Raw genomic sequence first — 27,739 nt, 5'->3', positions numbered from 1 at the left:
GGATTTAAACCCCGGTCCTCAGAACTGTAAAACGCCCTAACCAGATTCTCCACTGTGGAAATTTAAATTGAAATCCTTCAATTTGACATCAAATTAACCACTGACATGGTTACAATCACAGAGACTTCAGTGTAGAACATGGAGATGGCAACCCAAAAGGGGCAAAAATTATCTCTGCCCCTCACGCTTGCTATAAGTGCTCATAGCCTGCAATGAACCTTTTATTCATTACAGTATATGCATAGCCAATATGACCATACTGTAGTTTTGAGCTTTGTTTTTGTCTACATTGCAAATGACAATCAGTTCTCAATTGGTTTACCTGGATAGGCAAAAGTTACATTACAAATGTTCACAAAAACATGCATTTTGTACTAGTATTGTGCATATTTATGGACCATGTTCTGAGTGGTTTCATTCATTTTAAACATTCGTACGAAGCAAGACAATGGATTTTTTGGAGCAAATAATGAAAACAAGACAAGGAACAATTAAGATATCCACATATAAAAAAAATTTAATTCAGCTTTAAACAACTAATTGTCACAATCACGTTTAAATTTCACAATCTCTAAAGAAAGCATCCGTAACCAATTGGACTTAGGATCAAACGCTTAATAAACCTGGAAATCATGTGACTGCTATCGTTTTGCAGAGTACCTTCCTCAAACCCAGACCAAAGGAAGAGTGTGAATTGCTTAAAACTAGATCGAGCAGCACAAATAAGATGGGCAAATCCACATTGTGGGCGCCGTCACGTGGAACAAACCATTTCTTGTTGAGAGGAAGGCAGAACGAAGCATTCATTTAGGGTCGTAGGACAGTAGATTCGGAAATATTTTTATGAGGACATTAGTGAGGAGTGAGTCTAAGTTAGTACTCATCTCCAGTTGTTGTCTCCATCTTGTAGCCATTCTCCCCAGAAGCATATTCATCGGGGACAGACTGCTGGTCCGTCATTCCATCCTGACTATACTCCTCCATGTTGGGGGCTTCTTCTCCCTCCTCGTTGGCCATTTCATCTTGAGGGCCCATGTCTTCTCGCAAGGAGCCGTGGCGTTCCTCCCTGCGTTCACCCCTGTCTCGTTCTCCCCGCTCCCTCTTGTGATCCCTGTCTCGGTCCCGGTCCCTGTCTCCCCGACGTCTGTCTCTGTCCCTATGGCTGCGTCTGCGGTCCCTATCCTTTTCTCTGTCCCTGCGCTCCTCTCCACCCTCACCTGGTTCTCCGTCAGCTTCTTCTGGTACACGCTCGGCACCCTCGGGGCCACCGGGGACCCCTTCTCCCTGGGCGACCTCGTCTCCTTCAGGCCCCTTGGCCCTCTCACGCTCACGCTTGCGATCCCGACTTCGGCTCCTCCTCTTCCTGTCACGATCCCTACTCCTCTCTCTACTCCTGCCATCTGCTCCAACCGTTGCCCCACGATCACGCTCTCTATCTCGACGCCGACCACTAGCGGCAACGTCCTCCCCTGGTGGCAGCTGCCTGTCTCTTTCCCTTTCGCGCTCACGAGAACGTGTGCGGCGGCGGCGTTCACGGGACCGGGACCTCCTACGCTCTCTCTCCTTGTCACGACTACGCTCTCCACGATCACGGTCGCTATAAAGTAATCAAGACAAAGAATAGTTAGTTACACACAGATCTTATTCCTAACACTGTATTTGGATTAAAAAAATAAAATGAAAATCTCACCCGCCCAGGGGGCGATCGTCGTAGCGAGATGCATCATCTCTGCCTGAGTGCTTGATGTTGACATCTGCACCACCTCTTCTGGTCCCTCCCAAACCTCCACCTGAGTAAAGCAAATGTAGATGTTTAAGACAATGTGGCAAGAAATTACATTTTCTCAGTAAAATTTCCTACTGGACCTAGTCTGCGAGGGTGCCATCCTTTGACAGTGCGCCCCCGTTCAACATCCACCAGAACTCTCCTGCCATCAATCTTCTTGCCATCTGCGTGCTTGTAGGCAGCTGGAGAAGAGGAGTGGGAAGAAGCACGGGTCATATGATGCATGTATGATGCAGCATTGTAGCCAAGGAAACAAACGGTGCTTTACCATACTGACCAGGAGCAGGTGAAGCCGAGAGGGCTGCTCTCTGGATAAAAGCCCAAGGATAATGGGAGTAGACTTCCTTCCACCCGATGAATGCTCAATGTTCTTTTATTTTGTAACACCCACCCGATGAATGCTCAGTGTTCTTTTATTTTGTAACACGCACTTTTGAAGTTATTTCACCGTGACCAGCACTGATGTCATGACATCTATTAAATTAAGTTCTGTATATGAGGGTCCATTTAAAAGACAGCTCAGTGCAGTGGCAAGTTTTGTATCAAGACTTTACGGAATCAGTGTGTTATTGCACTAAGTTCAACCCTTGTTGTGTTGTTGCATTTATTTGACTTGCCAAGCTTGCTAAGAAAGTTGCCATTGTGGTTGTATTTCATAGTACTTACCACATCTTAACAAGAACAAATCACGCCACTGATGCAAACTTGTGTAAATGCTCAACATTAAATTAGTTCACACGCACGTTGCGCCTGTTAGGTAAACAAAGTTCTAACAGAATAGTGGATGTTTCCAAATGTAGTTTTGTCAAGAACACTTTGAAATTATTTAAGTCTTGAGACTTTTAGAAGATTCTATCTGACATGACCTTTTAGCTGCTTACCATTCCTCCTATGCAAGAGCAGCACAATAAAGAAACCAACACACTCATTCACAGTGTGTCTCACACCTCACCGCATTGACATCACAAAAGTTTTGTTGATCCATCTTGCACAAGTGAAGAACTGACATTTGGATGCCTCTTCCTGTCTCCTACACTGGTCTGATGTGGCGAGGAACGACGACGCTACCATCTTGAGGTTGAAGAACAAGGACTTACCAAAACCCCCCAGTTTGGCCATTTAGACAAGACAGACTCTCACAGACCTTAGAACTGTCTCAAAAGCTCGGTCAGAGGGCCTTACCACCACCCCTCAACACCAGAATTCACTGCGTCGCAACACATCAATCAAGGGGCCTTACCAGAACCCCACCATTTCCTCTATTCAAAGGAGATGCCAAATAAGTGTCATCCACTGACAGGGGCTTACCAAACCCCCACCGGTATTCCAAAAACTGACCAAATGGAAAAAAAAAAAAAAAAAAAAAAAAAAGCAGCCTGAAAGGCAGGAGTTGCAACTCCACCCAATTCATGAAGGCCAGTAATGCCATGCTCCTAACACTAACCATGACTCTGTAAGAGAATTTCAATCAATCTGAAATTATTCACCCATTGTCTGAACCTTACTCCAACAGGGGTAGAGGGGGGGAAAAACTGTTGGGCCTGATATGCTTCTTTAATTCATTACTGTAATAACGAATATTATATGGCTAAATTTAACTACTTTGGATATGTAGTAAATAAATTGTATAAATGGTCCCTTTATCAGAATTACCAATAACATGTGCCTTTTCTGTTAAAGCCATCTTAGCCTGAATTTCACTAGTTCGATTAAGTTCACTTACTAGAATGTGAGATTGTTAACAGTGCCGTAACTACCATCTTATGATACATTTAACATAAATATTGACTAAAGTTTAGCTCTTTCGGTGATGATATGGAGTTCACTAATGGTAAAGATCCTCCCAGGACAACCTTTGTAACTTGAGTGAATACAATATTTCATGACTAAACAAGCAACCAGCTAATACGGGTAAAAATGGGGATAACATTTACCCTCACTACAAATTGTTCTTAGCTTTCGATGACACCCTGTCTAAAGACTGGAATCTTCCAAGTTGTCACTGGTTTGCCTCAAACCTCTGACAGTCGTGCCACAGTTGAAAACGGAAAAGAAACAGTTTTTTTTTTTTTTTGTTTTCTACCCGTATGTCTCCGCATATACTTCATCTACAGATAGGAAGCAGCTCGGAGCAGCAACCAAAGGTGGCTTTAACTAAAAGGGCAGTGCCTTTGGGGACCATCAAATATGCTAGTGTTCGGGGGTGCGTTCAATGGTCAAAGTCGTAAGCAAAACTTTTTGGAAACCTCCTGGGGCTCTCCAGTATAAATGCCGCTTTTCCCATTGAACGTAACTCCTCTTCCCTATATAGGAGATGGAGGGTGGAAAGAAATCTTACCCATCATACAAACCCATTATACCAACCATATACTGAGCTGTGGTAGTAGGGTGTAGATGTATCATAACCATCATCATCTGCCAGCCAGCTTTGGCCATTAGCCATCACAGATTGGCGGCTGCAGTGGCAATGAGAATAACACACAATTAATATGATGTTTCACCCCGCCTCCCCACTCAATGTATCCCTTGCTCCACTACATTGCTGTGATCAGCAACTCTGGTCTTGAACAGTTGATGCCACCACCACCCTTAAATGATGTCCCTGTGTAAGATGACAACAACCACTTGTCTAATGAGACATTGTTGTTTTATCTAATGTGACAAACAAAATTGCTATTCAAATTGGCAATATGGTGAAATTTTGATTCAATTATCTCACCATGACCAGGGTTGAAGACCACAAAAAAAAAAAAAAAACTACCCACTCTAAAGTTGGGGTTCCACAAAAAAAAAAAAAAAAAAAAAACATTTCCAGTAGACATACCATTCAATGAGTGACTATTCTAACCTTATGCTTACCATTTCAGTCCAACCAGCAGAGTTGCCTTTCCACAGAGCTACATCACCTAACAGTTAAAAGACAACGTGCCCTTTGACAGGCAAAGAGGTTCAAGTTCACAGATGAGACACCTCTAACTCGTGGTCCACCCACTTTTCCCATGATGTCCCACTGAATGAAGCAGTCCCCTCCTCAACCAAACCATCAGTCAACTGATGACACGCAACACAAACAGACACAAACATCACACAACCACGAGACTGTTTTCATCATGCAAAATGTGGAATATAATGTACAGGAACTTCTGACTCTTCTTCTGCTGACTTTTTTTAATCCAAATTTGCAATTCAAATGGGACTGACCTCACCCAAGCTTTTTAAGATACCAACCCACAGAAAATGCACGACAGGTTGACGGCAGTGGAAGAACCACCCTCAATGTACCTTGATGAATATGTGATAAATGTTTTTGTGTCCCTAGTACTATATTTGTACTCACAGTGCATGTCACGCTCATGCTCGTACTCAATGAAGGCATATCCACGTGGCTTCCCTGTCCTTTTGTTGTAAACGATGTAGATCTGCAAGCGACAGGCATGTCATTAGTTATGAGATGATGAAAAATGGACTAAATGCTATACCCCATGTATTCCAAACCCACTTCTGAACATTTTCAAAACCAATTTTGATGTGTCATGGCAAAGAAATGCCATCTTTACCCAGCCTGAATCTGAAATTGTGCTTCTTGCCACCCAGACATCGGAGCATGTAGAGAGACATGAACAACAGAAAGTAAACTTACCCGCTTAATGGGCCCATACACTTCAAACTCACGGCGAAGCTTGGATTCTGTGGTATCGTAGTTCTAGAGCAAAGAAAATATTGTTTTATGTATGGGGAGATGAAGCAGTCTAGTGGTGTAAAGCAAGGTGTTGATGTAGAGGCTTTAATATACTCACCACTCTTGCAACAAACAACGTCTTGAAGGCATCCCCTTGTGCATTTGGGTCGTTATGAGGGTCCCCTAAAATAATGCAAAAAGGAAGATTTGTTCAAGCCCAAGGACAATAATCAATTCAAATAACTTGCACTTTATCGCCGAAGAAACTTACAGAGTTTCAGTTCCGTCTCCACCACCGATTGTCTCCTTTCAATTTTCTCTCGTCTCTGCAAATGAAACAATTTGCATTAAATGGTTGGCGTGGCTTGCAGCCCCGTATCCCAGTCGACGAGATCTGGCCTGAGCAGATCCTTCATTCACAGAACCAGAACTCGAGCAATCTATAATAAACTGACCATCTTTATATCAATGTTTACTTGATCATTAATCAATCATTTGGTTACTTTTGTTCACTAATTCAGACTTTGACACAGAGCATTAAGTCGAAAACTTTCACTTCTGAAAAATAATTATTCCTGACGCATTGCATACAAAACTTTTCTAATTTAGTTGTAAATTGTTCCTTTGAATTTAAAGAAACGCTGTATAAGTAGGTGTGTTGCACTTAAGGGATGCGGCTATTGCAACCTCAGCCCCCTTTTGTTTTGAAGAACAGCCAGTCGTGGGGATAAAAATTCTTCTTTAGAAGAGTTAATAGTTCTAAATTCCATAATGCTGTTTTTCGTTCATGTGTTGTTAAGATGGTGCTGAACTTTGTGTATTTACATAAGGCTCCTTGTTGGGGAACTCACAGGTTGAAAATATTGTTTTGGTTGAAGCTTACACAGTAATTATTATTGCATGATAATTTTCTGACAAACGTCTAACAGTTAGCTTTTTACGAATGGGAGGAAAGGGACACCACTCGATCCATTTACTAGCTTAAAAAAGTGTCATTTTTGATCCCACTCTGTGCCAACAAGTTCAGGAATGCTGCTAGTTGGCAAACTAAGAACAAATGGGTTAACACTACAGAAAGCTGTTAACAGGAGATTATAGCATTAATCAGCATTGTCATTGGCCCAAACAGTATTGTGGGTTTTTTTTTCATTTAAAAAAAAAAAAAAAAGCTCTGTACTCCTGCTTTTGAACAAACAAACATCACAATGCATTACTTTCTATATTAGTGAGGTAAAAGTCTTAAACTCACCTTTCTCTCTAACCTTTCTTCACGGGTCTCTGCTCTTGTGGGTGGAGGGGCATCTCTAGGATCCTTTTCAAGAAACAAGATGTCATTTACTTCCAAACCAAATTCAAGATGATTTATACTGTCATAAGTGATTCGCTTTAAACCTCAAAGTGCCTGATAAACGGGGCGATGCCACAGTAAGGTTGGTTATGGTGCTTCTCGTGCGGCAACTTCTCCAGTTGAGGCAGAAAGGGGATTGGGTCCCGGGGGGCAAAGAGAGCCAAAAGGTTCGGGGGTAAAAACTGCGTCATTTTTCACCTAAACAGACAAATAATAAATTCATCAAAATGGTTGGGAAAAACAACACCTAGTAAATTTCAGGTCAATGTGGTGAACACAAAGGCAAACATGGCTGCTAGCTTCCAGTACTAATTAGCATGTCTCCCACGGCTCACTTCCAAGAATATGCCCGATTAAAGTCGCTTCCGTATCCTTACCAAACATTTTTACATAAATAGACATTATAACACGATATACGTATTTAGCAGTTAATGTAGCTCTTCACATTTGTTCCCCCAGCACTCGAATTGTTAGTTAGCCATTAAGCTAGCAAAACTCAAATGAAACCGTACCTTTAGTCATCCAACGTCCAAAGACAAATTACACCATCGAATTTAAATGGACCCGTTAGTTACATACAGGCCTTGTGGGGTCAGCTGATGTGGGCTCCGTGTACGCACCCAAGAAAACCTCACCGAACTAACGGAAACGCAGTGCGACAACTTGTACAATATGGATCTAAAGAACTTCGGTAAAATCAAAATGGCGGGATGCCGTAAAACCAGCGGAGCCGTCGTAGAGAGGAGCGTTCAGTGCGCGTGAGGTTGGTTTCACATGGCCGAAAAGTGAGTTTGCCAGCAAAAGACTACATTCACGTAACAAGATCAATCTTGTTTTTTTTTTTTTTTTTAAACGCGGGATTTCTAGTAATACATAAATGAAATAGATATGCAAAGAGTGAGCGAGCGAGACTGTACATATACGTATAGCTCGTGCACCTACATCTTAAAAAGTCACTTTTGTCTACCTCGCCATATTGCCGGTCAAGGTAAGCGTTGGTCAATGCTAAGTAAGGAGTACAAAAAATATTTTTATTTATATATATATGTACGATTTCATTACCTTTTCAGAATCTGTTTTCATTTTTGGGACAGTGTAAGGTGGAAAAAAGGAGAGCAGCAACCTGGAGAAACATGATGACAAATATGCAGAAAATTCAGATGAGCAGGAACTCCCCATCCATGATTTACAGAGAATGGTTTGATGAGTCCAACAAGGTTTCTTGGCAAATGCATTGTCTTGTGCCGCCAGGTTCAAAATCTCAAGCTCCTGGCGCTTAAATTACTTCCATGAAATATGGGGAAAATAACAAAATTTTGAAAGGTATAATTTTAACATTTACTAATTATGCAATTTTGGTTACTCAGTTGACAATGTAAAGAAAGCTAAACAAGAATTAGTTTTGTCACTATATACAAGTACATAAGAAGACAGTATTTTTGCTTCCATCTTTTTTTTTAACCCCAAATATAGTATACATACACTTACTTAAGTAATTTTGCCTCTGCCAGGTAAGAAACATACCAAAAAAAAAAAAAAAAATACATTTTAGCATTATACAAGCATTGGCTTTATATATTACATTAAGTCAAACTGAATGGTTTTATTGCAAGGACAATTTTCTCACGGGACTTTGACCTGCATGCTGCAATAAAAAATATATTTTTTATCTTACTTGGATGTCTCCAATGGGTTCATTTTTTTAGCATCTGTCTGCCCTATTCTTGACAGCATTAAAGTTTGCAAAAAAAAAAAAAAAAAAAAAAAAAAAATATATATATATATATATATATATATATATATAATATATATATATATATATATATATATATATATCAAATACACAACATTGCAGTGCAGCCACATAAGCTGTTGAATTTAAGACAGTGAGTTGTAGCCAGTTGAATCTCAGGAGAAATGTTGCGTTTGAATTTTGAAGGTTGAATTTTTTTATATGGCGAATTTATTAACACTGAAAAGTTAAACTGAAATACAGCTATTGGAAATGTGATCAATTTGAAATAATGTGAATTTTACAGCAGAACATTTTCAGTGGCATTTTAAATTCAAATCCTGGGGGCAAATATTTACTTCCATACAGAATAGAGTAATCTAGCATCACTTATGAATTATAGATAGGGTCATACATGAAAAATTTTGCCACTGTCAACCTCAGTAACTCATCCCAACTGTATTTTGACTCATCATAAATAATTTAATTGAAGCTTGGATACTACAGTATTTGTAAAAAGACAGGGGGCTATAAAGGAAATATGGTAGAAGTATATTTCTGATATGTACCGCACACCATATGTTGATGAGTACTTAGTAGTGTATCATATCCTTCATATGGGACAGATTTTAAAAAAATGTAATCCTCTTTGGACAATCCATGTGTAGCATTAATTGAATTTTCAAGGTTTTTGAGATTTTATTGGGATACATGGGATCCATAGACTTCTTTACATGACCTAAAGACCTATTTTAATGTTGGACATATTTACAGTGAAATCACACATGATGCATAAAACAGTAGGCGATACACAAAAAATAATTGTGGATGTCCACAAGAATCAAAGGCAGAGAGTAGGATCACATTTTAAAAAGTCCCGCCCTGTTCCCTGTCATCCCTATCTTCTTCATCCATTTTCCGTCCATGTTTTCGGAAGTACTTGTAGCGCTGGACATAAAGCTTCACAAGGTTGCTGACCTTGACTGGGTTGATTTCGCCAGTACGACTGTGACAGATCTGAAATAATGACAGAAACAACAATGCCCTGATTCAATCCAAGGACATTGATTTGCTCTTAAATTTGTACACGAGGTTTACTGTAAGAATGTTTGTATTCTAAAACTGTCTTTTACAGTGAAGAAAATATGTATTTGAACACACTGCGATATTCCAAGTTCTCCCACTTAGAAATCATGGAGGGGTCTGAAATTTTTCCGCTAGGTGCATGTCCACTGTGAGAGAGATAAGAAATATCCAGAAATCACAATGTATGAATTTTTAACAATTTACTTGTGTGATACAGCTTCAAATAAGTATTTGAACACTTGTATATCTGCTAGAATTGACCCCTCTGTAGAAATTGCGTCATCCGTGTCGCTGACCAATCAGAGGCCAGAGATCTGCATAAATGTTGGCGTCCGTCATTACCTCTGACAAAGTCGCATGGTCCAGTATAGCTTTTGTTAGCATTTTATCACGTATTTGGGTTCCTTAACAATAGATATGGTTAAGAGGTGTAGTCATGGACTTTGAAATAGTGACGACAGGTATCCTGATAGGCTAGTTGGTGGAGTTCAATTCGTACCCTTTCCAAAACCGAAGACAGAGTACGAAAAATGTCTTCGATGGATCAAATTTTGTGGAAGACGGTATGATCAACTGAATCCATCTAAAATCAACCGGAACAGATATGTTTGCACGAAGGTAAGCCCTATATTTGATTTTCAATACATTTCTCATATAAATGAATTAGCAGTTCTTTGCTTGGATAACATATCTATGTGTGAATGATTGACACACTTGATCTGTGTTGAACGATATTTTGCGATGATCTGACTGCACAAACATGTCTCTTTGTTGCCAGCTAGCGAGCTAAGATAAACCGGACTATGTTTGCACGAAGGTATGCCCTATATTTGATTTTAAATACATGTCTCATATAAATGAATTAGCAGTTCTTCGCTTGCATAACATAGCTACGTGTGAATGATTTGACACACTTGATCTGTGTTGAGCGATATTTTGCGATGATCTGACCGCACAAACGTGTCTCTTTGTTGCCGGCTAGCGAGGTAAGATAAACCGGACTAGGTTTGCACGAAGGTATGCCGTATATTTGATTTTAAATACATGTCTCATATAAATGAATTAGCAGTTCTTCGCTTGCATAACATAGCTACGTGTGAATGATTGACACACTTGTTCTGTGTTGAGCAATACTTTGCGAGGACCTGACTGCACAAACGTGTCTCTTTGTTGGCGGCTAGTGAGCTAAGTTAAACTGGACTAGTGAGTCCTAAAAGCCTTCGACGTCCCACGAGACACCAAGACTGAAGGAAGGATGTTTGAGGACACTAAAGTAGTGATTGTCGTACTCTGTCGGGACTTACGTAGTTTCGGCACTAATTCAAGAATAATTATTGAGGGGAGCGCGTGCCGTTACAGAAGGAAAATGAGAGAACTCGTAAATCAAGCCTCGCCTTCTTCTTTTCCTTCATACGGCGGTTCACAAACTGCTATACAGATACACATACAGGTTCTGCACACAAGTGTGATAGTTAACACGAAAATAGGAAACTGTCAATGACGAATTCGTCTTTGGGTTATATTATATTATATATTATCGCTTATATATTATAGCTTCTCGGTCTTCCTCTGACTCCGGAAAGATCTCGCGCTAATATCGATGGTTTCTCCGTCGATATGCATGGAAATACCATTGAAATACCCCTCGTTGAAATACTTGAAGCCCTGCTGTCTGCTCTTCAACGATATTTCACTATTTGCTAAGAATGCGAGGGAGAAATCAGCTGGTAAATTGGACAATTTCGCTCTCGTCTTTTCTTCCTGCGCCGCCATTTTTCCCAATTGTTTGTCTGAGGTTAGCACACATGGGGTGACGTAACTTCAGGAGGCGTGGTTAAGTGCCCTGTACGGAGGGGTCAAGTCTGATCCTCAAAGACCTGTTAGTCCGCCTTTAAAAGTTCACCTCCACTCCAGAGATCCTTAGCCTAAAGACACCTGTTCACCCCATACAATCAGTAAGACTCAAACTAGTAACATGACCGAGACCAAAGAGCTGTTCAAAGACAGAGACAAAATTGTACAACTCCACACAGCTGGAAAGGGCTACAGAGAAATTGCCAAGCAGCTTGGTGAGAAAAGGTCCACTGTTGGAGGAATCATTAGAAAATGGAAGAAGCTAAACATGACTGTCAATCTCAATCGGAGTGGAGCCCCAGGCAAGATATCACCTCGTGGGGTCTCAACGATCCTTAGAAAGGTGAGGAATCAGCCCAGGACTACACGACAGGATTTGGTCAATGACCTGAAAAGAGCTAGGACGAAGGTGACTGCTGGTAATACACAAAGACGTCATGGTTTGAAATCATGCATGCCACGGAAGGTTCCCCTGATTAAACCAGAACATGTCAAGGCCAGTCTTAAGTTTGCCAATGAGCATTTGGATGATACAGGGGAGTTATGGGAAAAACTTTGGGGTCAGATGAGACCAAAATGGAACTCTTTGGTCATAATTCCACAAACCATCTTTGGAGGAAGACAAACGAGTTCCATCCCAAGAACACCATCCCTACTGTGAAGCATGGGGGTGCTAGCATCATGCTTTGAGGGTGTTTTTTTCTGACAGAACAACTGCACTGTATTAAGGAGAGGATGACCGTGATCACATATTGTGAGACTTTGGGGAACAACTTCTTTCCCTCAGTCAGAGCATTGAAGCATTGGCTAGGTCTTTCAACGTGACAATGACCCGAAGCAGACAGCCAGGAAAACCAAGGAGTGGCTCCATAAGAACCATATCAAGATTCTGGCGTGGCCTAGCTAATCTCCAGACTTAAACCCAATTCTTCTTTTCCTTTCGGCTTGTCCCGTTAGGGGTCGCCACAGCGTGTCATCTTTTGCCATCTTAGCCTATCTCCTGCATCTTCCTCTCTAACCCCAACTGCCCTCATGTCTTCCCTCACCACATCCATAAACCTTCTCTTTGGTCTTCCTCTCGCTCTTTTGCCTGGGAGGGCCATCCTCAGCATCCTTCTACCAATATACTCACTCTCTCGCCTCTGAACATGTCCAAACCATCGAAGTCTGCTCTCTCGAATCTTGTCTCCAAAACATCCAGCTTTGGCCGTCCCTCGAATGAGCTCATTTCTAATCCTATCCTAAACCTGGTCACTCCGAGCGAGAACCTCAACATCTTCATTTCTGCCACCTCCAGTTCAGCTTCCTGTTGTTTCTTCAGTGCTACCGTCTCTAATCCGTACACCACTGTTTTGTAAACTTTGCCCTTCATCCTAGCAGACACTCTTCTGTCACATAACACACCAGACACCTTTCGCCAGCTGTTCCAACCTGCTTGGACCCGTTTCTTCACTTCCTGACCACACTCTCCATTGCTCTGTATTGTTGACCAAGTATTTGAAGTCGTCCACCCTTGCTATCTCTTCTCCCTGTAGCCTCACTCTTCGCCCTCTACTTTTCTCATTCACGCACATATATTCTGTTTTACTTCGGCTAATCTTCATTCCTCTCCTTTCCAGTGCATGTCTCCATCTTTCCAATTGTTCCTCTGCATGCTCCTGCTTTCACTGCATATGACAATATCATCTGCGACACATATGGTCCAAGGGGATTCCAGTCTAACCTCATCTGTCAGCCTATCCATTCCACTGCAATAGGAAGGGGCTCAGAGCTGATCCCTGATGGAGTCCCACCTCCACCTTAAATTCCTCTGTCACACCTAAGGCACACCTCACCATTGTTCTGCTACCATCATACATGTCCTGTACTATTTTAACATACTTCTCTGCCACACCAGACTTACGCATGCAGTTACCACAGTTCCTCTCTTGGTACTCTGTCATAGGCTTTCTCTAGATCCACAAAGACACAATGTAGCTCCTTCTGACCTTCTCTGTACTTTTCCACGAGCATCCTCAAGGCAAATAATGCATCTGTGGTACTCTTTCTAGGCATGAAACCATACTGTTGCTCGCAGATACTTACTTCTGTCCTGAGTCTAGCCTCCACTACTCTTTCCCATAACTTCATTGTGTGGCTCATCAACTTTATTCCTCTATAGTTCCCACAGCTCTGAACATCCCCTTTGTTCTTAAAAATGGGAACTAGAACACTTTTCCTCCATTCTTCAGGCATTTTTTCGCCCGCTAGTATTCTGTTGAATAAGTTGGTCAAAAACTCCACAGCCATCTCTCCAAATTGCTTCCATACCTCTACCGGTATGTCATCAGGACCAACTGCCTTTCCATTTTTCATCCTTTGTAGTGCCTTCTGACTTCCCCCTTAGTAATCATTTCCACTTCCTGGTCCTTCACTCTTGCCTCTTCAACTCTTCCTTCTCTCTCATTTTCTTCATTCATCAACTTCTCAAAGTATTCTTTCCATTATTTAGTACACTACCGGCACCAGTCAACACATTTCCATCTCTATCCTTAATCACCCTTACCTGCTGCACATCCTTCCCATCTCTATCCCTCTGTCTGGCCAACCTGTAGAGATCCTTTTCTCCTTCTTTCGTGTCCAACCTGGTGTACATGTCTTCATATGCCTCTTGGTTAGCCTTTGCCACCTCTACCTTTGCCCTACGTCGCATCTCGATGTACTCCTTTCGCCTCTCCTCAGTCCTCTCAGTATCCCACTTCTTCTTCGCTAATCTCTTTCCTTGTATGACTCCCTGTATTTTGGGGTTCCACCACCAAGTCTCCTTCTCCCCTTTCCTACCAGATGACACACCAAGTACTCTCCTGCCTGTCTCTCTGATCACCTTGGCTGTCGTCGTCCAGTCTTCCGGGAGCTTCGGTTGTCCATCGAGAGCCTGTCTCACCTCTTTCCGGAAGGCCGCACAACATTCTTCCTTTCTCAGCTTCCACCACATGGTTCTCTGCTCTACCTTTGTCTTCTTAATCTTCCTACCCACCACCAGAATCATCCTACATACTACCATCCTATGCTGTCGAGCTACCCTCCCCTACCACTACTTTACAGTCAGTAACCTCCTTCAGATTACATCGTCTGCACAAAATATAATCTACCTGCGTGGTTCTACCTCCGCTCTTGTAGGTCACTATATGTTCCTCCCTCTTCTGGAAATAAGTGTTCACTACAGCCATCTCCATCCTTTTTGCAAAGTCCACCACCATCTGCCCTTCAAAGTTCCTTTCATGGATGCCGTACTTACCCATCACTTCTTCATCGCCCCTGTTTCCTTTACCAATATGTCCATTACAATCTGCACCAATCACAACTCTCTCGCTGTCTGGGATGCTCAGAACTACTTCATCTAGTTCCTTCCAGAATTTAGGTCACATCCTACCTGTGGTGCATAGCCGCTAACCACATTATACATAACGCCCTCAATTTCAAATTTTAGTCTCATCACTCGATCTGATACTCTTTTCACCTCCAAGACATTCTTAGCCAGCTCTTCCTTTAAAATAACCCCTACTCCATTTCTCTTCCCATCTACTCCGTGGTAGAATAATTTAAACCCTGCTCCCAAACTTCTAGCCTTACTACCTTTCCACCTGCTCTCTTGGATGCACAGAATATCAACCTTTCTCCTAATCATCATGTCAACCAACTCCTGTGCTTTTCCTGTCATAGTCCCAACATTCAAAGTCCCTACACTCAGTTGTAGGCTCTGTGCATTCCTCTTTTTCTTCTGACGCTGGATCCGGTTTCCTCCTCTTCTTTGTCTTCGACCCACAGTAGCTGAATTTCCACCGACGCCCTGCAGGTTAGCAGTGCCGGGGGCGGGCGTTGTTAACCCGGGCCACGACCGATCCGGTATGGGATTCTTTAGATGAACGCTCATATTTGTTTGGCACAGTTTTTACGCCGGATGCCCTTCCTGACGCAACCCTCTGCATTTATCCGGGCTTGGGACCGGCCTACAGATTGCACTGGTTTGTGCCCCCATAGGGCTGCATTTTAAGACTTAAACCCAATAGGGAGCTAAAACTCAGTGTTTCTCAGCGAGAGCCTAGAAACATGTCTGATCTAGAGAAGATCTGTGTGGAGGAGTGGGCCAAAATCCCTAAATCCCTCCTGCAGTGTGTGCAAACCCAGAGAACTACAGCAGCTAACATTTGACCTCTGGAATTGCAAAGAAAGGCTACTGTACCAAATAACACTGGTTTTCTCGGGTGTTCAAATACTTATTTGCAGCTGTATGACACAAATAAATCATTAAAAAAAAATCATATATTTTGATTTCTGGATTTTTCTTTATAGATTATCTCTCTCTCACAGTGGACATGCACCTACGATGACAATTTCAGACCCCTCCATGAGTTATAAGTGGGTGAACTTGCAATATAGCAGGGTGTTCAAATACTTATTTTCTTCACTGTAGGCCAGTTAAGTTGCATATTATAAGTGAACAACACTGTAGAATTTCTGCTGTCTTATAAAATGAAACCAAGCCACATTGCACATGGTGAAACGTGTTGATCATCAACTCTGTGCTCACACTATGCAATAATGCTTGAATCAAATACTGACCCCAACAGAGTGAATATCACATATTAAACGCAGTGTCACCAATCATTGTTTTTATTAATATTAACAAAAATCCTAGGTTGCTACCATGCTGCTGGCTAGCTGAAATTTAACCCCTGTTAAATTCATGTTCGTGTTCATGTGCATCGGGGGGAAGAAAAAAAAAAAAAAAGGAAGGTGAGGTCACTCATGGATCAGAAAACGGTGCTGTCAATGTTACAAATACAGCTGGAAGTGAGGCACAATGTTGCACGCATGCACACACGCATACAACACATTTCCATCTTTAATGTCCCTCACATCCTCCACACCCTTCCCATCTCTATCCTTATGTCTGGCCAACCTGTATTGATCTTTTTCTCCTTGAGTGTCAAGTGAGGGGTTCGGTGCATCGGCACATGCATGGAGCTCATTGAGCGGAACCCTGTGTCATGTACCACTAAGAAAAAAAGTCACATGACCGACATACCTGGTCTGGTATGGATTGTCCTGCGAAAGTGGCAAAATTTGTTTATCAGGATGTGAAACTTGGGACAAATCTGTCGGTTTATGGGTGCAATGGACCCGGAAAGAAAGAGGAGAGTTTCTTTCTCTGGCAGTATTTTCATTTGACAACATCAAATAAGGTTATTGATTCCCTTTTTTCACTTTGTCCTACTTTTCATTCAACTTAATGACATTCTGAAAAATATATATATTTTTTTGCATTACGAATTCTACTTGTAGGTGAAATGTCTGCTCTGCTCCCAAGAGCTGTTGTACACAAATAAAAGGACTTCCTCACTGTTAAGACACTACAGAACTCGACATGAGAATGAAAATACCGCGGCGATTTTTTAAAAATATTTTTTTTGTCGGACAGAAAGCTTCAACTCCTAGAATGGGGAACCGTGACTCTCTTTTGTCATGCTGAAATTTCTTTGTCCCGGTACTTAGGGCAGGCGATCACGCCCCATGAAAAGGTGCATTCTCATGCTCAGTCATTGGGGGGGGACTTCTGTGACGTAAAAGTGTGTGTATGTGCACACGAACGTGCGTGCATAAGTAATATGAGCCCTCACGTGCACGAAACTAAATGAGCCAGTAGTTGCACAGACACACACAATTGAGTGACAATGTAATTAGTTCCAAAGCCTAATGCCACCACGATGATGTAGGAACATTTTGAATTGAACCCTGATGAACGCAGCTATCCTGCTCACACCAGTAAGGTAATAAGTCAAATTTCTATGAAGTCGGAACAAAGATGCATTGTCCTAAAAGATAAACGAAACAAAATCCATTTAAAAAAAAAAAAAAAAAAACTCACCCAATCTCTTCAGTTGGAAACAAAAAAACGGTGTGACATTTCCCCGTTTCACATCACTTTGCAATTATGGAACAATTTGGCCAAAAATGCCAACACAAATGTGGGAGCATACAGGATATGATGCACGTGTGTTCGTATTCCAGAATGTAGGCCTATAGCGTTTCGCACTTAGTATTGTAATAAATGGAGCAATTGAACGTGTTGATAAAAGCTGCAGAGTGTCGGGCACTGCGATCGTCCGCCTTAAGTAGCGGGACCTGTCAGCCACCCCAGCGGTGTTTTGTCGCGGCTTCAGTTCCCAAACATAATCAAAGTTGTTTATGAGAATATTCTTGCCCAGAAGAAAAAAAGAAAAAAAAGAGCATCAAAAAAGACCCGTAGTTAGATAGGGTGACAGATGAGGTTAGACTGGAATCCTCTTGGACAATGATGTTCGCAAATGATATTGTGCTCTGCATTGAAACGCAGAGAGCAGGCGGAGGAACAATTGGAAAGATGGAGGCACGCACTGGAAAGGAGAGAAATGAAGATTAGCCGAAGTAAAACAGAATATATGTGCATGAATGTGAGAGGCGGAGGAGGAGAAGTGAAGCTCCAGGGAGAAGAGATAGCGAGGGTGGGCGACTTCAAATATTTAGGGTCAACAATCCAGAGCAATGGTGAGTGTGGTAAAGAAGTGAAGAAACTGGTCCAAGCAGGTTGGAACAGCTGGCGAAAGGTGTCTGGTGTGTTATGTGACAGAAGAGTCTCTCCTAGGATGAACGGCAAAGTTTATAAAACAGTGGTGAGGCCACCCATGATGTACGGATTACAGACGGAGGCATGAAAGAAATAACAGGAAGCAGAACTGGAGTAAGCAAAAATGAAGATGTTGAGGTTCTTGCTCGGAGTGAGCAGGTTGGATAGGATTAGAAATGAGCTCATTAGAGGGACAGCCAAAGTTGGATATTTTGGAGACAAGGTTAGAGAGAGCAGACTTCGATGGTTTGGATATGTTCAGAGATGAAAGAGTATATTGTTAGAAGGGTGCTGAGAATGGAGCTGCCAGGCAAAAGAGCGAGAGGAAGACCAAAGAAAAGGTTGATGGATGTTGTAAGGGGGGGCATGAGTACACTGGGTGTTAGAGAGGAGGATGCAGGAGAAGGCTAAGATGGCAAAAGATGACACGCTGTGGCGACCCCTAACGGGACAACCTGAAAGGAAAAGAAGAACCAAGACCCATAGTTGGTTTCCCCAATCACAAGCACACACCTGCAACAAGGTGCTTCGGCGAAAAAAGATTCTACAGCAGAGCCGTGAAAGGGGGGTAAGGAATGGCCAGTCGCTAAATTATTTATTTTGTGTCCAACCTAATAGAGTGATCATTAAAATAAAATTTATTTCTAAAAACTAATATTTTTCTTTTTTTTGGAAAGCCCTTATCCTGGAGGAAAATGGATGGAGTGACATTTAGATATTTATTTCTCAAATAAATATGAACTCAAACAGGTTTTGATCTTTGGTTTCATTCTCGAAAGTCTTTGAGAACAGAGAGAGAGACAGAGAGAGAGAGAGGAGAGAGAGAGAGAGAGAGAGAGAGAGAGAGAGAGAGAGAGAGAGAGAGAGAGAGAGAGAGAGAGAGAGAGAGAGAGAGAGAGAGAGATGTTAATGCCTGTGTGAGAAAAGTTATAAAGTGTGTGGTTAGGGGTTTAACAGTCTTAAAACATATATATTAAATGGAAAAAAAAAAAAAAATCACTAAATGGAAAAAAAGTACTATAAATTAAAAAAAAAAACGATCAACAAAAAAACGCACTGTAAATGAAAAAAATCCTGTAAATGAAAAAATATCTGAATAAAAAAACAAGAAAAAAATTGTACTACACAGATTTGCTCCAATTCACGTGAACATACGGTAAGTGGCATAGTGGTTCACTGTTCATCGCTCGTACATTTTACCGGCAATGATGCCAAGCTCCACTATTTCATACATTAGAAAGCACAAATATTAAGTATTGTTTAAAAACATGTATACCTAGACCGCATTTGTATGGCTTGCCATCAATAACCTGTAATACTGTGTGCCGAGAAGTGTGTTGCTGTGCGGCTGACCTTGTGAACAGCTTTTCTGAGGATATCTTTGTATTCATCCTTGTTGATGTCTTTGCGCTGATAGTAAGGTTTGATAGCAAGCTTCACCTCTTCCACTGCCCGCTCCTGTGTGTGGAGCTTTTTCAGGTACTGCCATCAACAAAAGCCATTAATAATTTAAATAGATAAATAAACAAACAAAGGTATTTAATATAAATATAAATATATATATATATATATTTTTTTTTTTTTCCAAAAACATTTTTTACAAATACAACTAACAGGGATGGGTAGGATATCAAAACAAATGCAAGTTCCCTTGTGAGTCAGACCAAACAACCCAAAGGAGGTAATCTTGGGAGTTTTTGAATTTGATGTATTTTTTGCTGATGCACATAAGAAAGCAAGCGATCTGAAGTGGCAATTGGTGAGCTTTCTTTACAAAGAAAGACAAACTAACAAAATGTACTTTTTACATTTTTTGAGATTTGTCTTTAATTTGCACACAAAATTACAAACACGGAAAAGGTTCTCAATGCTTACTATGCTAAAATATGGCTAAGATAAAAGTTTCTTTCGGCTTGTCCCTTTCGGGGTCGCCACAGCGTGTCATCTCAGATGAACGCACATATGTTTTGGCACAATTTTTACGCCGGATGCCCTTCCTGACGCAACCCTTCTCAGGGAGTGGAGGCCCCAGTGGGATACGAACCCACAACCCCTGGTTTATCAAACCAGTGCTCTAACCACTGAGCTACAGGGCCTCAAAAATATAATATTATATATATATATATATATATATATATATATATATATATATATATAATATCTTAGCCATAAAATATGGCTAAGATATTTTCCTTTATTACAAAACTGAAGAACTGAAACACTGAAAATTAAGTGGCAAACATTTCTGACTTCAGTATTTTTTTTTAAACACGGCGTGAGAAGCTTTGTCCTACTTACACGCAATGTAATGATGTATTTTAAGGGAAGCAGGGTCAGATTTGGTGGTCTTTGTGTTTATTATGCATCTGTTTGACTAAGATCGCAAGTTTTTATTTTCCAGTTTCATGTTTAAGACTATACAGGTTCTAGAAATTACAGTGGTCTTTTGAGTACAGGACACACAACATAAAGTCAGTAATGGAGTCATTTTCCATAAAATGTACTTTACATTTTGTACTATAAATGGTTATGGTGGAAATGTAATAAATAGTCCAAATTGTTGAGTGTCTTCCATAAACAGGATCAACATTTGAGACAGGATGACGAACTTTAACTTTACCTTATCAGGGTCTTTACTTTCACCATCCCAAAAAGCGTCCCCAGAGCTCCCTGCAAATCCTGGCAGCCCAACAGGAATGACAGGCGGGGGGGTCTGTGCGCATCCACCACCGACAGAGGGGTGCAGGTGAGAGGGCGGCGTTTTGGTGCAACTAACTAACGGCAGGGAGCTTTGGAGGATAAACTGTGCTGGGCTCAGTCCAGGTGGCGGGGGGAGAGTGGGAGGGGGAGGAGGGAGCTGGGAGGAGGCCAGGGAGGGAGCTGATGGAGCCTGAGACTGGCTCTGGTTTGCTTGCGAGAGGATCTGTATTTGAGACAGCAGGTCAGCAAGCGATTAACACGGTTTGGAAAGTGAAATTCACACTGTGATTGAAAATAGCCTTACAACTGTGTACAGTATTAGGTTAACAAATTGACAGAATTAATGAAGAACAAATAGGTTTATCGATGAACTAAAAAAAAAAAAAGGGACAACACAACATATTCAACTACCCTGGTGACTTCTGACAATATTTGTCTATATTACTGAACATACGTTTTGCCATGGCGTCGACAAGAAAAACTGATTTTGTGGTAATGGGTGACTGATTTGCTCTAAGAAATCTCTGGACATCATGTCTAGACTACACATACTTCAACGCTCTCATTTCTTTTTGAACATGGAATTATTCCATCTACAGGCCTGGAGCATAATCTTAAATTGCTGTTTTCCTCTTACCTGGCTGGTCGCTTGGATGAACTCTTGTGCTTTTGCTCTGCTGGCAATATTTGCCTCCTCCATTTTGAAGAGTAGAGCAGTTACTAAGAGTATGCATGAAAAGAGGAATTATGGTTTCAAGTTCTAAGAAAGTTTACTACAGAGCCATTATCTAAATTCCATCCCCACAAGGTATTACAAGAAAATCTTCCCATATTAGAATGCAAAATGATACTACTGGCTCGCTTAGGAAGTCTAAGGTGAAAGTTTTATAAAGGACAAGTGTGAAAAGAAAAAACCCACAATTTTTGTACTCTTTCACAGGGTTTGGGATTTTATACAAACATATTTGAGCGACCAAAATGTGTTGTGCTTTGTTGAATGACTCAATTAATGAGGTGGGAATGTTTCCAAAAACATGGCAAACTTCTGTTAATTGATGCTGTAAACTCACATGCAAGAACCCCTCCAGTTGTGCAGTCCACCCCTGTCTGGAGACTCCATGGGAGGACAGGAGCTGCCGGAGGAGGGAGTGGAGGCGGCTTACTGGCAGATGATGAGGACACTGACGAGGAAGAGGGGTCTGACGAGGACAAAGGCAGAGAAAGGGAACCGAGACCACCGCCTACTGATGATGAAGAGGAAGGAGGTGAGGCCACAGATTTGGGTCCGTTGTCTGAAGAGGGCTGCATGGTTGTGAGGGTGGATCCCTGGGTCACAGATGGGCTGGGTGGACTGGATGCCGGGAGTGTGGGGCTGGTCTGAGTTGGGCAGTCGTCAGCTAGGAAAGAAGCCTCTGGAGTCTTGCAGCTGCTGTCCACTGTCTGAGAGTCTGGTGAAGACTCTCTGGTGTCTCGTAGGGGAGCCACAGATGGTGGGGGGGTACGGGGTGGTGTGGAGGAGGGCGGGAGCACACTTGTGAAGGAGGATGAGGAAGAAGAGGAGGATGACGAACAAGGAGCAGGGCCAGCTTGGCCAGAGTGGGGACTGCTGGGCTTCATTCCATCTCCAGTTGCAGGAAGAACTTCTTGAGAGGCTCCACTCCAGCTTTCAGAAGTGGCTTTTGATTGGCCCCCATCCTCAGTGGCCATGCTTGATAGGACACCCTTTTCTCTGACTTTCTTGGCCAAGCGACGGCGGCGCTTGGTTGCTAATGTTGATGAAGAGGAGGAGGTAGAGGAAGAAGTGGATGTGATAGAGCCAGGCTTTGTTTTCTTCAATTTCATACCCACAGGACTGGTTAAAGAGGGTGGCTGTGGTGCTAGACTGTTTCGCTTGCCCATACTCGCCAGATCTTTATTGCGGACTCCCACTGACAGAGGTTCAGTGCAAGGTTTTAGGAATGGTGACCTGCTCTCATTATCTCTACAGAAGACTACAGCAATTGAGCCACCTACCACAGACCCTCCGGAACTTCCTCCAGTCCCTCCAGGACCAAGGAGGTCCATACCCAATTTACCAGAGCCGACTGATGTCCCAGTGGTACTGCTCACACCCTCACGTACCATAACTGACACTTTGGACTGAAGTTTGCCTTTGCGACTGCTGCTCTCTTTTTTTGATCTGCTGGAACGACCCAAATCTTTTTTGCAGTCATTGTCCCACATTTTTTCTTTCCCCACCTTCCTAGCTCGCTTGGCTAAAGGAAGGCCAGGTGAGACATGGGCAGAAGCAGAAGTGACTGACAGAGAGGATAGACATTTAGTTTTGGTTTTATTTGAAGAGGAGGAGGAGGATGATGACTGGGTTAATTTCTTTGACGTGCGAGCTTTCTTTTTTGGGTGATGTCGTTCCGTCTTTGGGGTTGTTTTAGCTTTAGGACTGGGGACAGGTGGGTCCAGGAGCAGTGTTGGTGGTGGTGTATCTTCCAAGGATGGGTAGTCTGAGTCCAAAGCCTCACCATCTAAAGACAAAACGTCTATTTCTAGTTTATCGGAATAGCGATCTGACTCATAGCTGTGATACCGGGGAGGCGACAGTGACTGTGATCGGCTGTGACGACTTCCCCGGTCTATCTTTTCTCCACCCGAGTGCCAGCTTCTCTTTTTTTTCCTCTTGTGGGGCATGTCTAGGTCCTCTACAATCCGACATGGAGATGCTTGGGTGAGTATAGGAGACCCAGGTACAGTGGTTGTAGTTGTGGTGGTGGTGACTGTGATGGTTCGCTTGATGGCGAAGAGGTCAGAACCATTCAGGTCCTGAATCGATGGCGGGACAACAGGGCGCCCATCCCGACGACGTTCCCTTTCATGCTCTCGGGATCGTTCAGTCTCTCTTCTCTCCCTGCTTCTTCTTGGCCTCTTTGAAATGTCCCGTTCTCTACTGCTTGAATGAAATGTTCCTTTCCTTTTCCTCTCCTCTTTTCTTGAGCGAGAATCTCTTTCATCTCTTCTCTGGTTAATGGTGCATCTTTGCTCATTCTCTCTATGCCTGTCTCGCTCCATTTTTCGGTCTCTGTCTCTTCCTCTGTCCCGGTCTCTCTCTCTCTCTCTATCTCTCTCTCGATGGCATTCCACAGAGGTGCTAGAGATGGCGTGTCTACTGTGGCCCTCTCGTCTAGAGGAGTTGCGTGAAAATGATGCCTCTGGGCTGCTGTGATGAGTTTTTTTCCTCTTCTGACTACTACTTCTGCTGGTTCTCCTACTTCTAACCTCCTTTTCAGTCTTTTCCCCTAGCTTCTTTTCTCTGCTCCTTTCCCGACCTGCGTCTTTGTCTTTCTTTCTTTTCTTTCGTTTCTCATCCTTCTCCTTCGCCTTCCTATCCTTACTTCTCTGTCTGTTCTGATCCTTGGAAACTTTGAAGGACTTCCGATTTGTGCTTCCTTTCTCAGCAACATGTGGGAGAGGGGATGAAGGTATCGACTTAATGGGTGGAGAGGGGGGAGGTGATGGCTGAGAAGCGAGAGGGGATGAACCGGGAAAGGCAAGATATCTTTCCTTCCTCTTGCTGACCAGTTTCCTTCTCAGATCCTCCACGCCTACCACCGGCTCATCCTCTGGCTCCCTGTTTATCTCCCAGTTGCTGTCTGCGCATACAGACACAAATCCATCCCCATCCAGCACACGGAGGATACGTTCTGGTTTTGGATCAAAGAAGGTGATCTTGGGAGAGTTCAAGCAGAGACTTTCTCCTGCTGTTCTCTTGCTGCCAACATCTCTCTCAATGGCGACGACAATCTCTCCCTCTTCAATCTCAGAATGGTCAGAGTCAGCCCTCTCTCTTTTAACTCGAGCTTTGTTCGTGCTGTAGTCAACTCTCCTTCTATGAGAGAGCTGGGTAGCCAATGGAGGGCTCGGCGGGTCACTGAAAATGTCACTGGAGTCCGGACATACCTCTTCTTTCTCCTCAACAGTTTCTCTCGGTGTATTTGTTAGGTCTTCTGTTATTTTGCAGTTGTCATCGTCATCATCTGATGCTGGAGAACCAGTGGGCTCAAATGGGTCATACTTCTCTCCTTCATCTTCCTCAATCTTTCCATCCTTTTCCCCCTCAGTAGGATGGAAAGGGTCATACATCTCCTTTTTTCTACCTTCTTCTTTATAATCAACAGCTGAATGTAATAAAGTGCGAGGGAAGGAATCTGAGAAGGTGGTTTTGGATGTGGAGAAGGATGACATTGCAAGGGAGACAGATGTGGAGGACACCCTAACCATTTCTGACCCACGATTCTGACCTTTGATATGGTTTTGGAAAACCGAAGAGTTGACGCAGGGAGAAGACGAGGTAGAACTGGGTGAAGACTGATCAGATGACGGAGATGACCGAGACAAGGAAGGCGAGCGATGAGGGGGGCTTCTGGCAAACTCTCTTTGAGTAGTGGGTGAGGAGACGGGAGCAAGCCTCCTTTTGAGGCCTGTTGCTGATGTCAGGTCCATAACACAGGACAGTTGGTTGTAAAAAGGTTAGTCAGATGGAACTAAAAGTTGGTAGCTAAAGGTAAGGACACTAAATAATTGGCACCCACGAGCCAACCTGTCAGAGAGGAGAAAACATTACAGTCTTGATTCAGGATTGCACAAATAACTTGACATTTAATGAAAATGTAGGACATGATGCTCCAGTGAAGATGAGAATTCATATTAGGAACAGGGACGGGCATTAACTTGATTATGGTTCTCGATTGTGCAATGACAATTATAATGACTATATAAATAGATGTATTTAGTGGGCAAAAAAAAGTTACCTGGTGGAGTTACTATAGAGGTCTTCTTTGATGTATCTCACAAACAGATTGTTAACTTGTTTTAGTCAAAGCACTTTGCTGGTTACAGCCAAATAGTGCATTCCCACTTGCCTCAATGCGTTTCAAGAAGCTCATCGTTAGATTCAGATTCCATATTTCTAGGCTGTTTCATAATACAAAGGTAGTCAGGCCACTTGAAAAAAAAAAAAAAATCCTCAAAACATTGGTTTAAACCCCTGCGACAATTATTTGAGAGTACATAGGTCTCCAGTAATATTTATCTTTGTAACTACTGGTTTATTTTAAAGGTGTTATTCCTAATTCTCATTTGATATACACATTATCAGTGCAAATAAATAGACAGTGCATAAACTTAAGGGGGCTCCAAGCGGGTAGTGTTTTGTTTCTAAATACATTCAAAATATACTGTTGAACTGTTGAGATATAGCTTAGGCATCTTTTTCACCATTTGAATTGACATCACATAGTTGGGGCAAATACATTCTAGCGCAAGTTCACTCCCATACTATGTAGGGGGCATATACATTCTAGCGCAAGTTTACTCCCATACTACGTAGAAAGCGAAGTTATTTCATTTACTTAGTTGTGTTAGCTGTGCTTAGCTTCCATAAACTCCATTTGTTTACTTTTACCAAAGATTACATGTTTTTTTTTGAAGACACGCGTATGACTTGCTGATTACCAACATGGCTACGGAGTACACAACTCACGATGGATCTTTTTTTTTTTTTTTTTTTTTAAGTTTCCAGCGACAACATGCCTTTATGAGTAACTTGATGCCAGTGAATGTGGCAGTGCTGACTGTCTTAACTACCTGGGCTTCCTCCTTCTGCTAGGACGTGCCATGTTCAGCTGTGACATTTTGTCACCAATAACAGAGCTAGCTCTTATGATTCAAATTTTGAAACCTGATTTTTTTAGACTTAGACTTTCAATTTTGGGAGGCTTGTTAACATTACTCATCTCTACGGTGTGTGAAATTTGCCATTTTTGGGCCTGCTTAGTGCCACTTTAATAATGACATTGTTACTGAAGCATAATTTACCTCATACATTCAGGATAATACATGGAGTGGAGATGGACTTTTAAAGGCGCTCTAACAGGTCTTTGAGAGTGTCAGAATTGTAGTTGATAGACAGGTGTTCAAATACTTATTTGCACCTGCATCACACAAATCGTCCAAAAAAAAAAAAAAAAAAATCACACATTGTGATTTTTTTGATTTTTCTTTTTAGACATCTCTCTCACAGTGGACATGCACCTTCGATGAAAATTTCAGACCCCTCCATGATTTCTAAGTGGGAGAACTGGAATATAGCAGGGTGTTCAAATACTTGTTTTCTTCACTGTAACGTGAATGATGTATAGCTGTGTCCTTAACAAGCCATACGTTCCCCAGTCACACACACACTGTTGTTAGGTTTGTCCTTTGTCATCTATGCAGATATTACAGACAACATATTTTGGAAGAACCCTAATTGATCGTTCCAAAGAATTAAGGCACGGTATTCAAACGTTTTTATTTGATCTATTCTCATTATTTGTGTTGTTCTCCAAAAGCATGTTCCGGATGTCGGATATTTCAAAGTGTTTTCGTCTCTGGGTAGACGCCATAAATCAAAAGGCTTTATTTTCATAAATCAAAGGGCTTTGTTTTCATCTAAAACGACCGAGATGAGTTTCCTTAATCAATGTTTGCAATACTCGTTACGATAACCGCAAATGATACTTAGAAAACAGTCATGAATGCTGAGCGTTACTACAATCACTTCATATCACGAACAAGGACACGGCACTTTTTTAAAGCCTTCCATCATGAACTTGGCTCACAACCAGGTATTCATCTAGCGAAGCTATTTTAGCTGAGAGGCTAGCTAGCAAAAGGTGGCACTTATGGGTTGTCCGCGCGTTACCTTATGTCCTGCTACGTCCTCTTTCAGGTCTCAACTGGTGCACTGCACATGCCGATATGTGTTTTTATCACATGCGATTCGATGGTCAAATTCAGCAAAGTGTGCTTTTATGTAGCTTTAAGATCTTAACATCAGCCCAGCTCCATCAATCTCCGCCATTTTCCTCTCTCTTTCA

At 42.2% G+C, this 27,739-nt stretch overlaps 1 protein-coding gene across 5 annotated transcripts; it reads right to left on the bottom strand.

Annotated features, from left to right (window-relative positions):
* Window positions 1–497: 497 nt before the first annotated feature.
* Window positions 498–27,739, bottom strand: snrnp70 (small nuclear ribonucleoprotein 70 (U1)). 5 transcript variants are annotated; one of them, XM_061846983.1, is made up of 10 exons: window positions 7,876–7,936; window positions 6,858–7,011; window positions 6,715–6,777; window positions 5,737–5,791; window positions 5,584–5,648; window positions 5,427–5,489; window positions 5,124–5,205; window positions 1,867–1,968; window positions 1,691–1,790; window positions 498–1,597 (listed from the first exon to the last, which is right to left on the bottom strand). In XM_061846983.1, the coding sequence occupies exons 2-10, from the start codon at window positions 7,002–7,004 to the stop codon at window positions 874–876; spliced, it is 1,401 nt and encodes a 466-aa protein (XP_061702967.1). In that variant the 5' UTR covers window positions 7,005–7,011; window positions 7,876–7,936; the 3' UTR covers window positions 498–873. The 5 variants fall into 5 exon arrangements, 4 of the variants coding, with proteins under 4 accessions (XP_061702967.1, XP_061702966.1, XP_061702964.1 ...); XM_061846982.1 differs by lacking the exon at window positions 7,876–7,936 and adding an exon at window positions 7,326–7,490; XR_009798891.1 differs by lacking the exons at window positions 498–1,597; window positions 1,691–1,790; window positions 1,867–1,968; ... (3 more) ...; window positions 5,737–5,791; window positions 6,715–6,777 and adding exons at window positions 9,410–9,562; window positions 19,485–19,613; window positions 20,752–21,054; ... (1 more) ...; window positions 21,902–25,419; window positions 27,565–27,739 and having other exon boundaries at window positions 6,940–7,011.

This window comes from Syngnathoides biaculeatus, chromosome 16 (genome assembly GCF_019802595.1).
Source record: "Syngnathoides biaculeatus isolate LvHL_M chromosome 16, ASM1980259v1, whole genome shotgun sequence".
Classification (NCBI taxonomy): domain Eukaryota; kingdom Metazoa; phylum Chordata; class Actinopteri; order Syngnathiformes; family Syngnathidae; genus Syngnathoides; species Syngnathoides biaculeatus.
The sequence above is the reverse complement of the archived record's forward strand: the minus strand, read 5'-3'. Positions and strand labels throughout refer to the sequence as shown.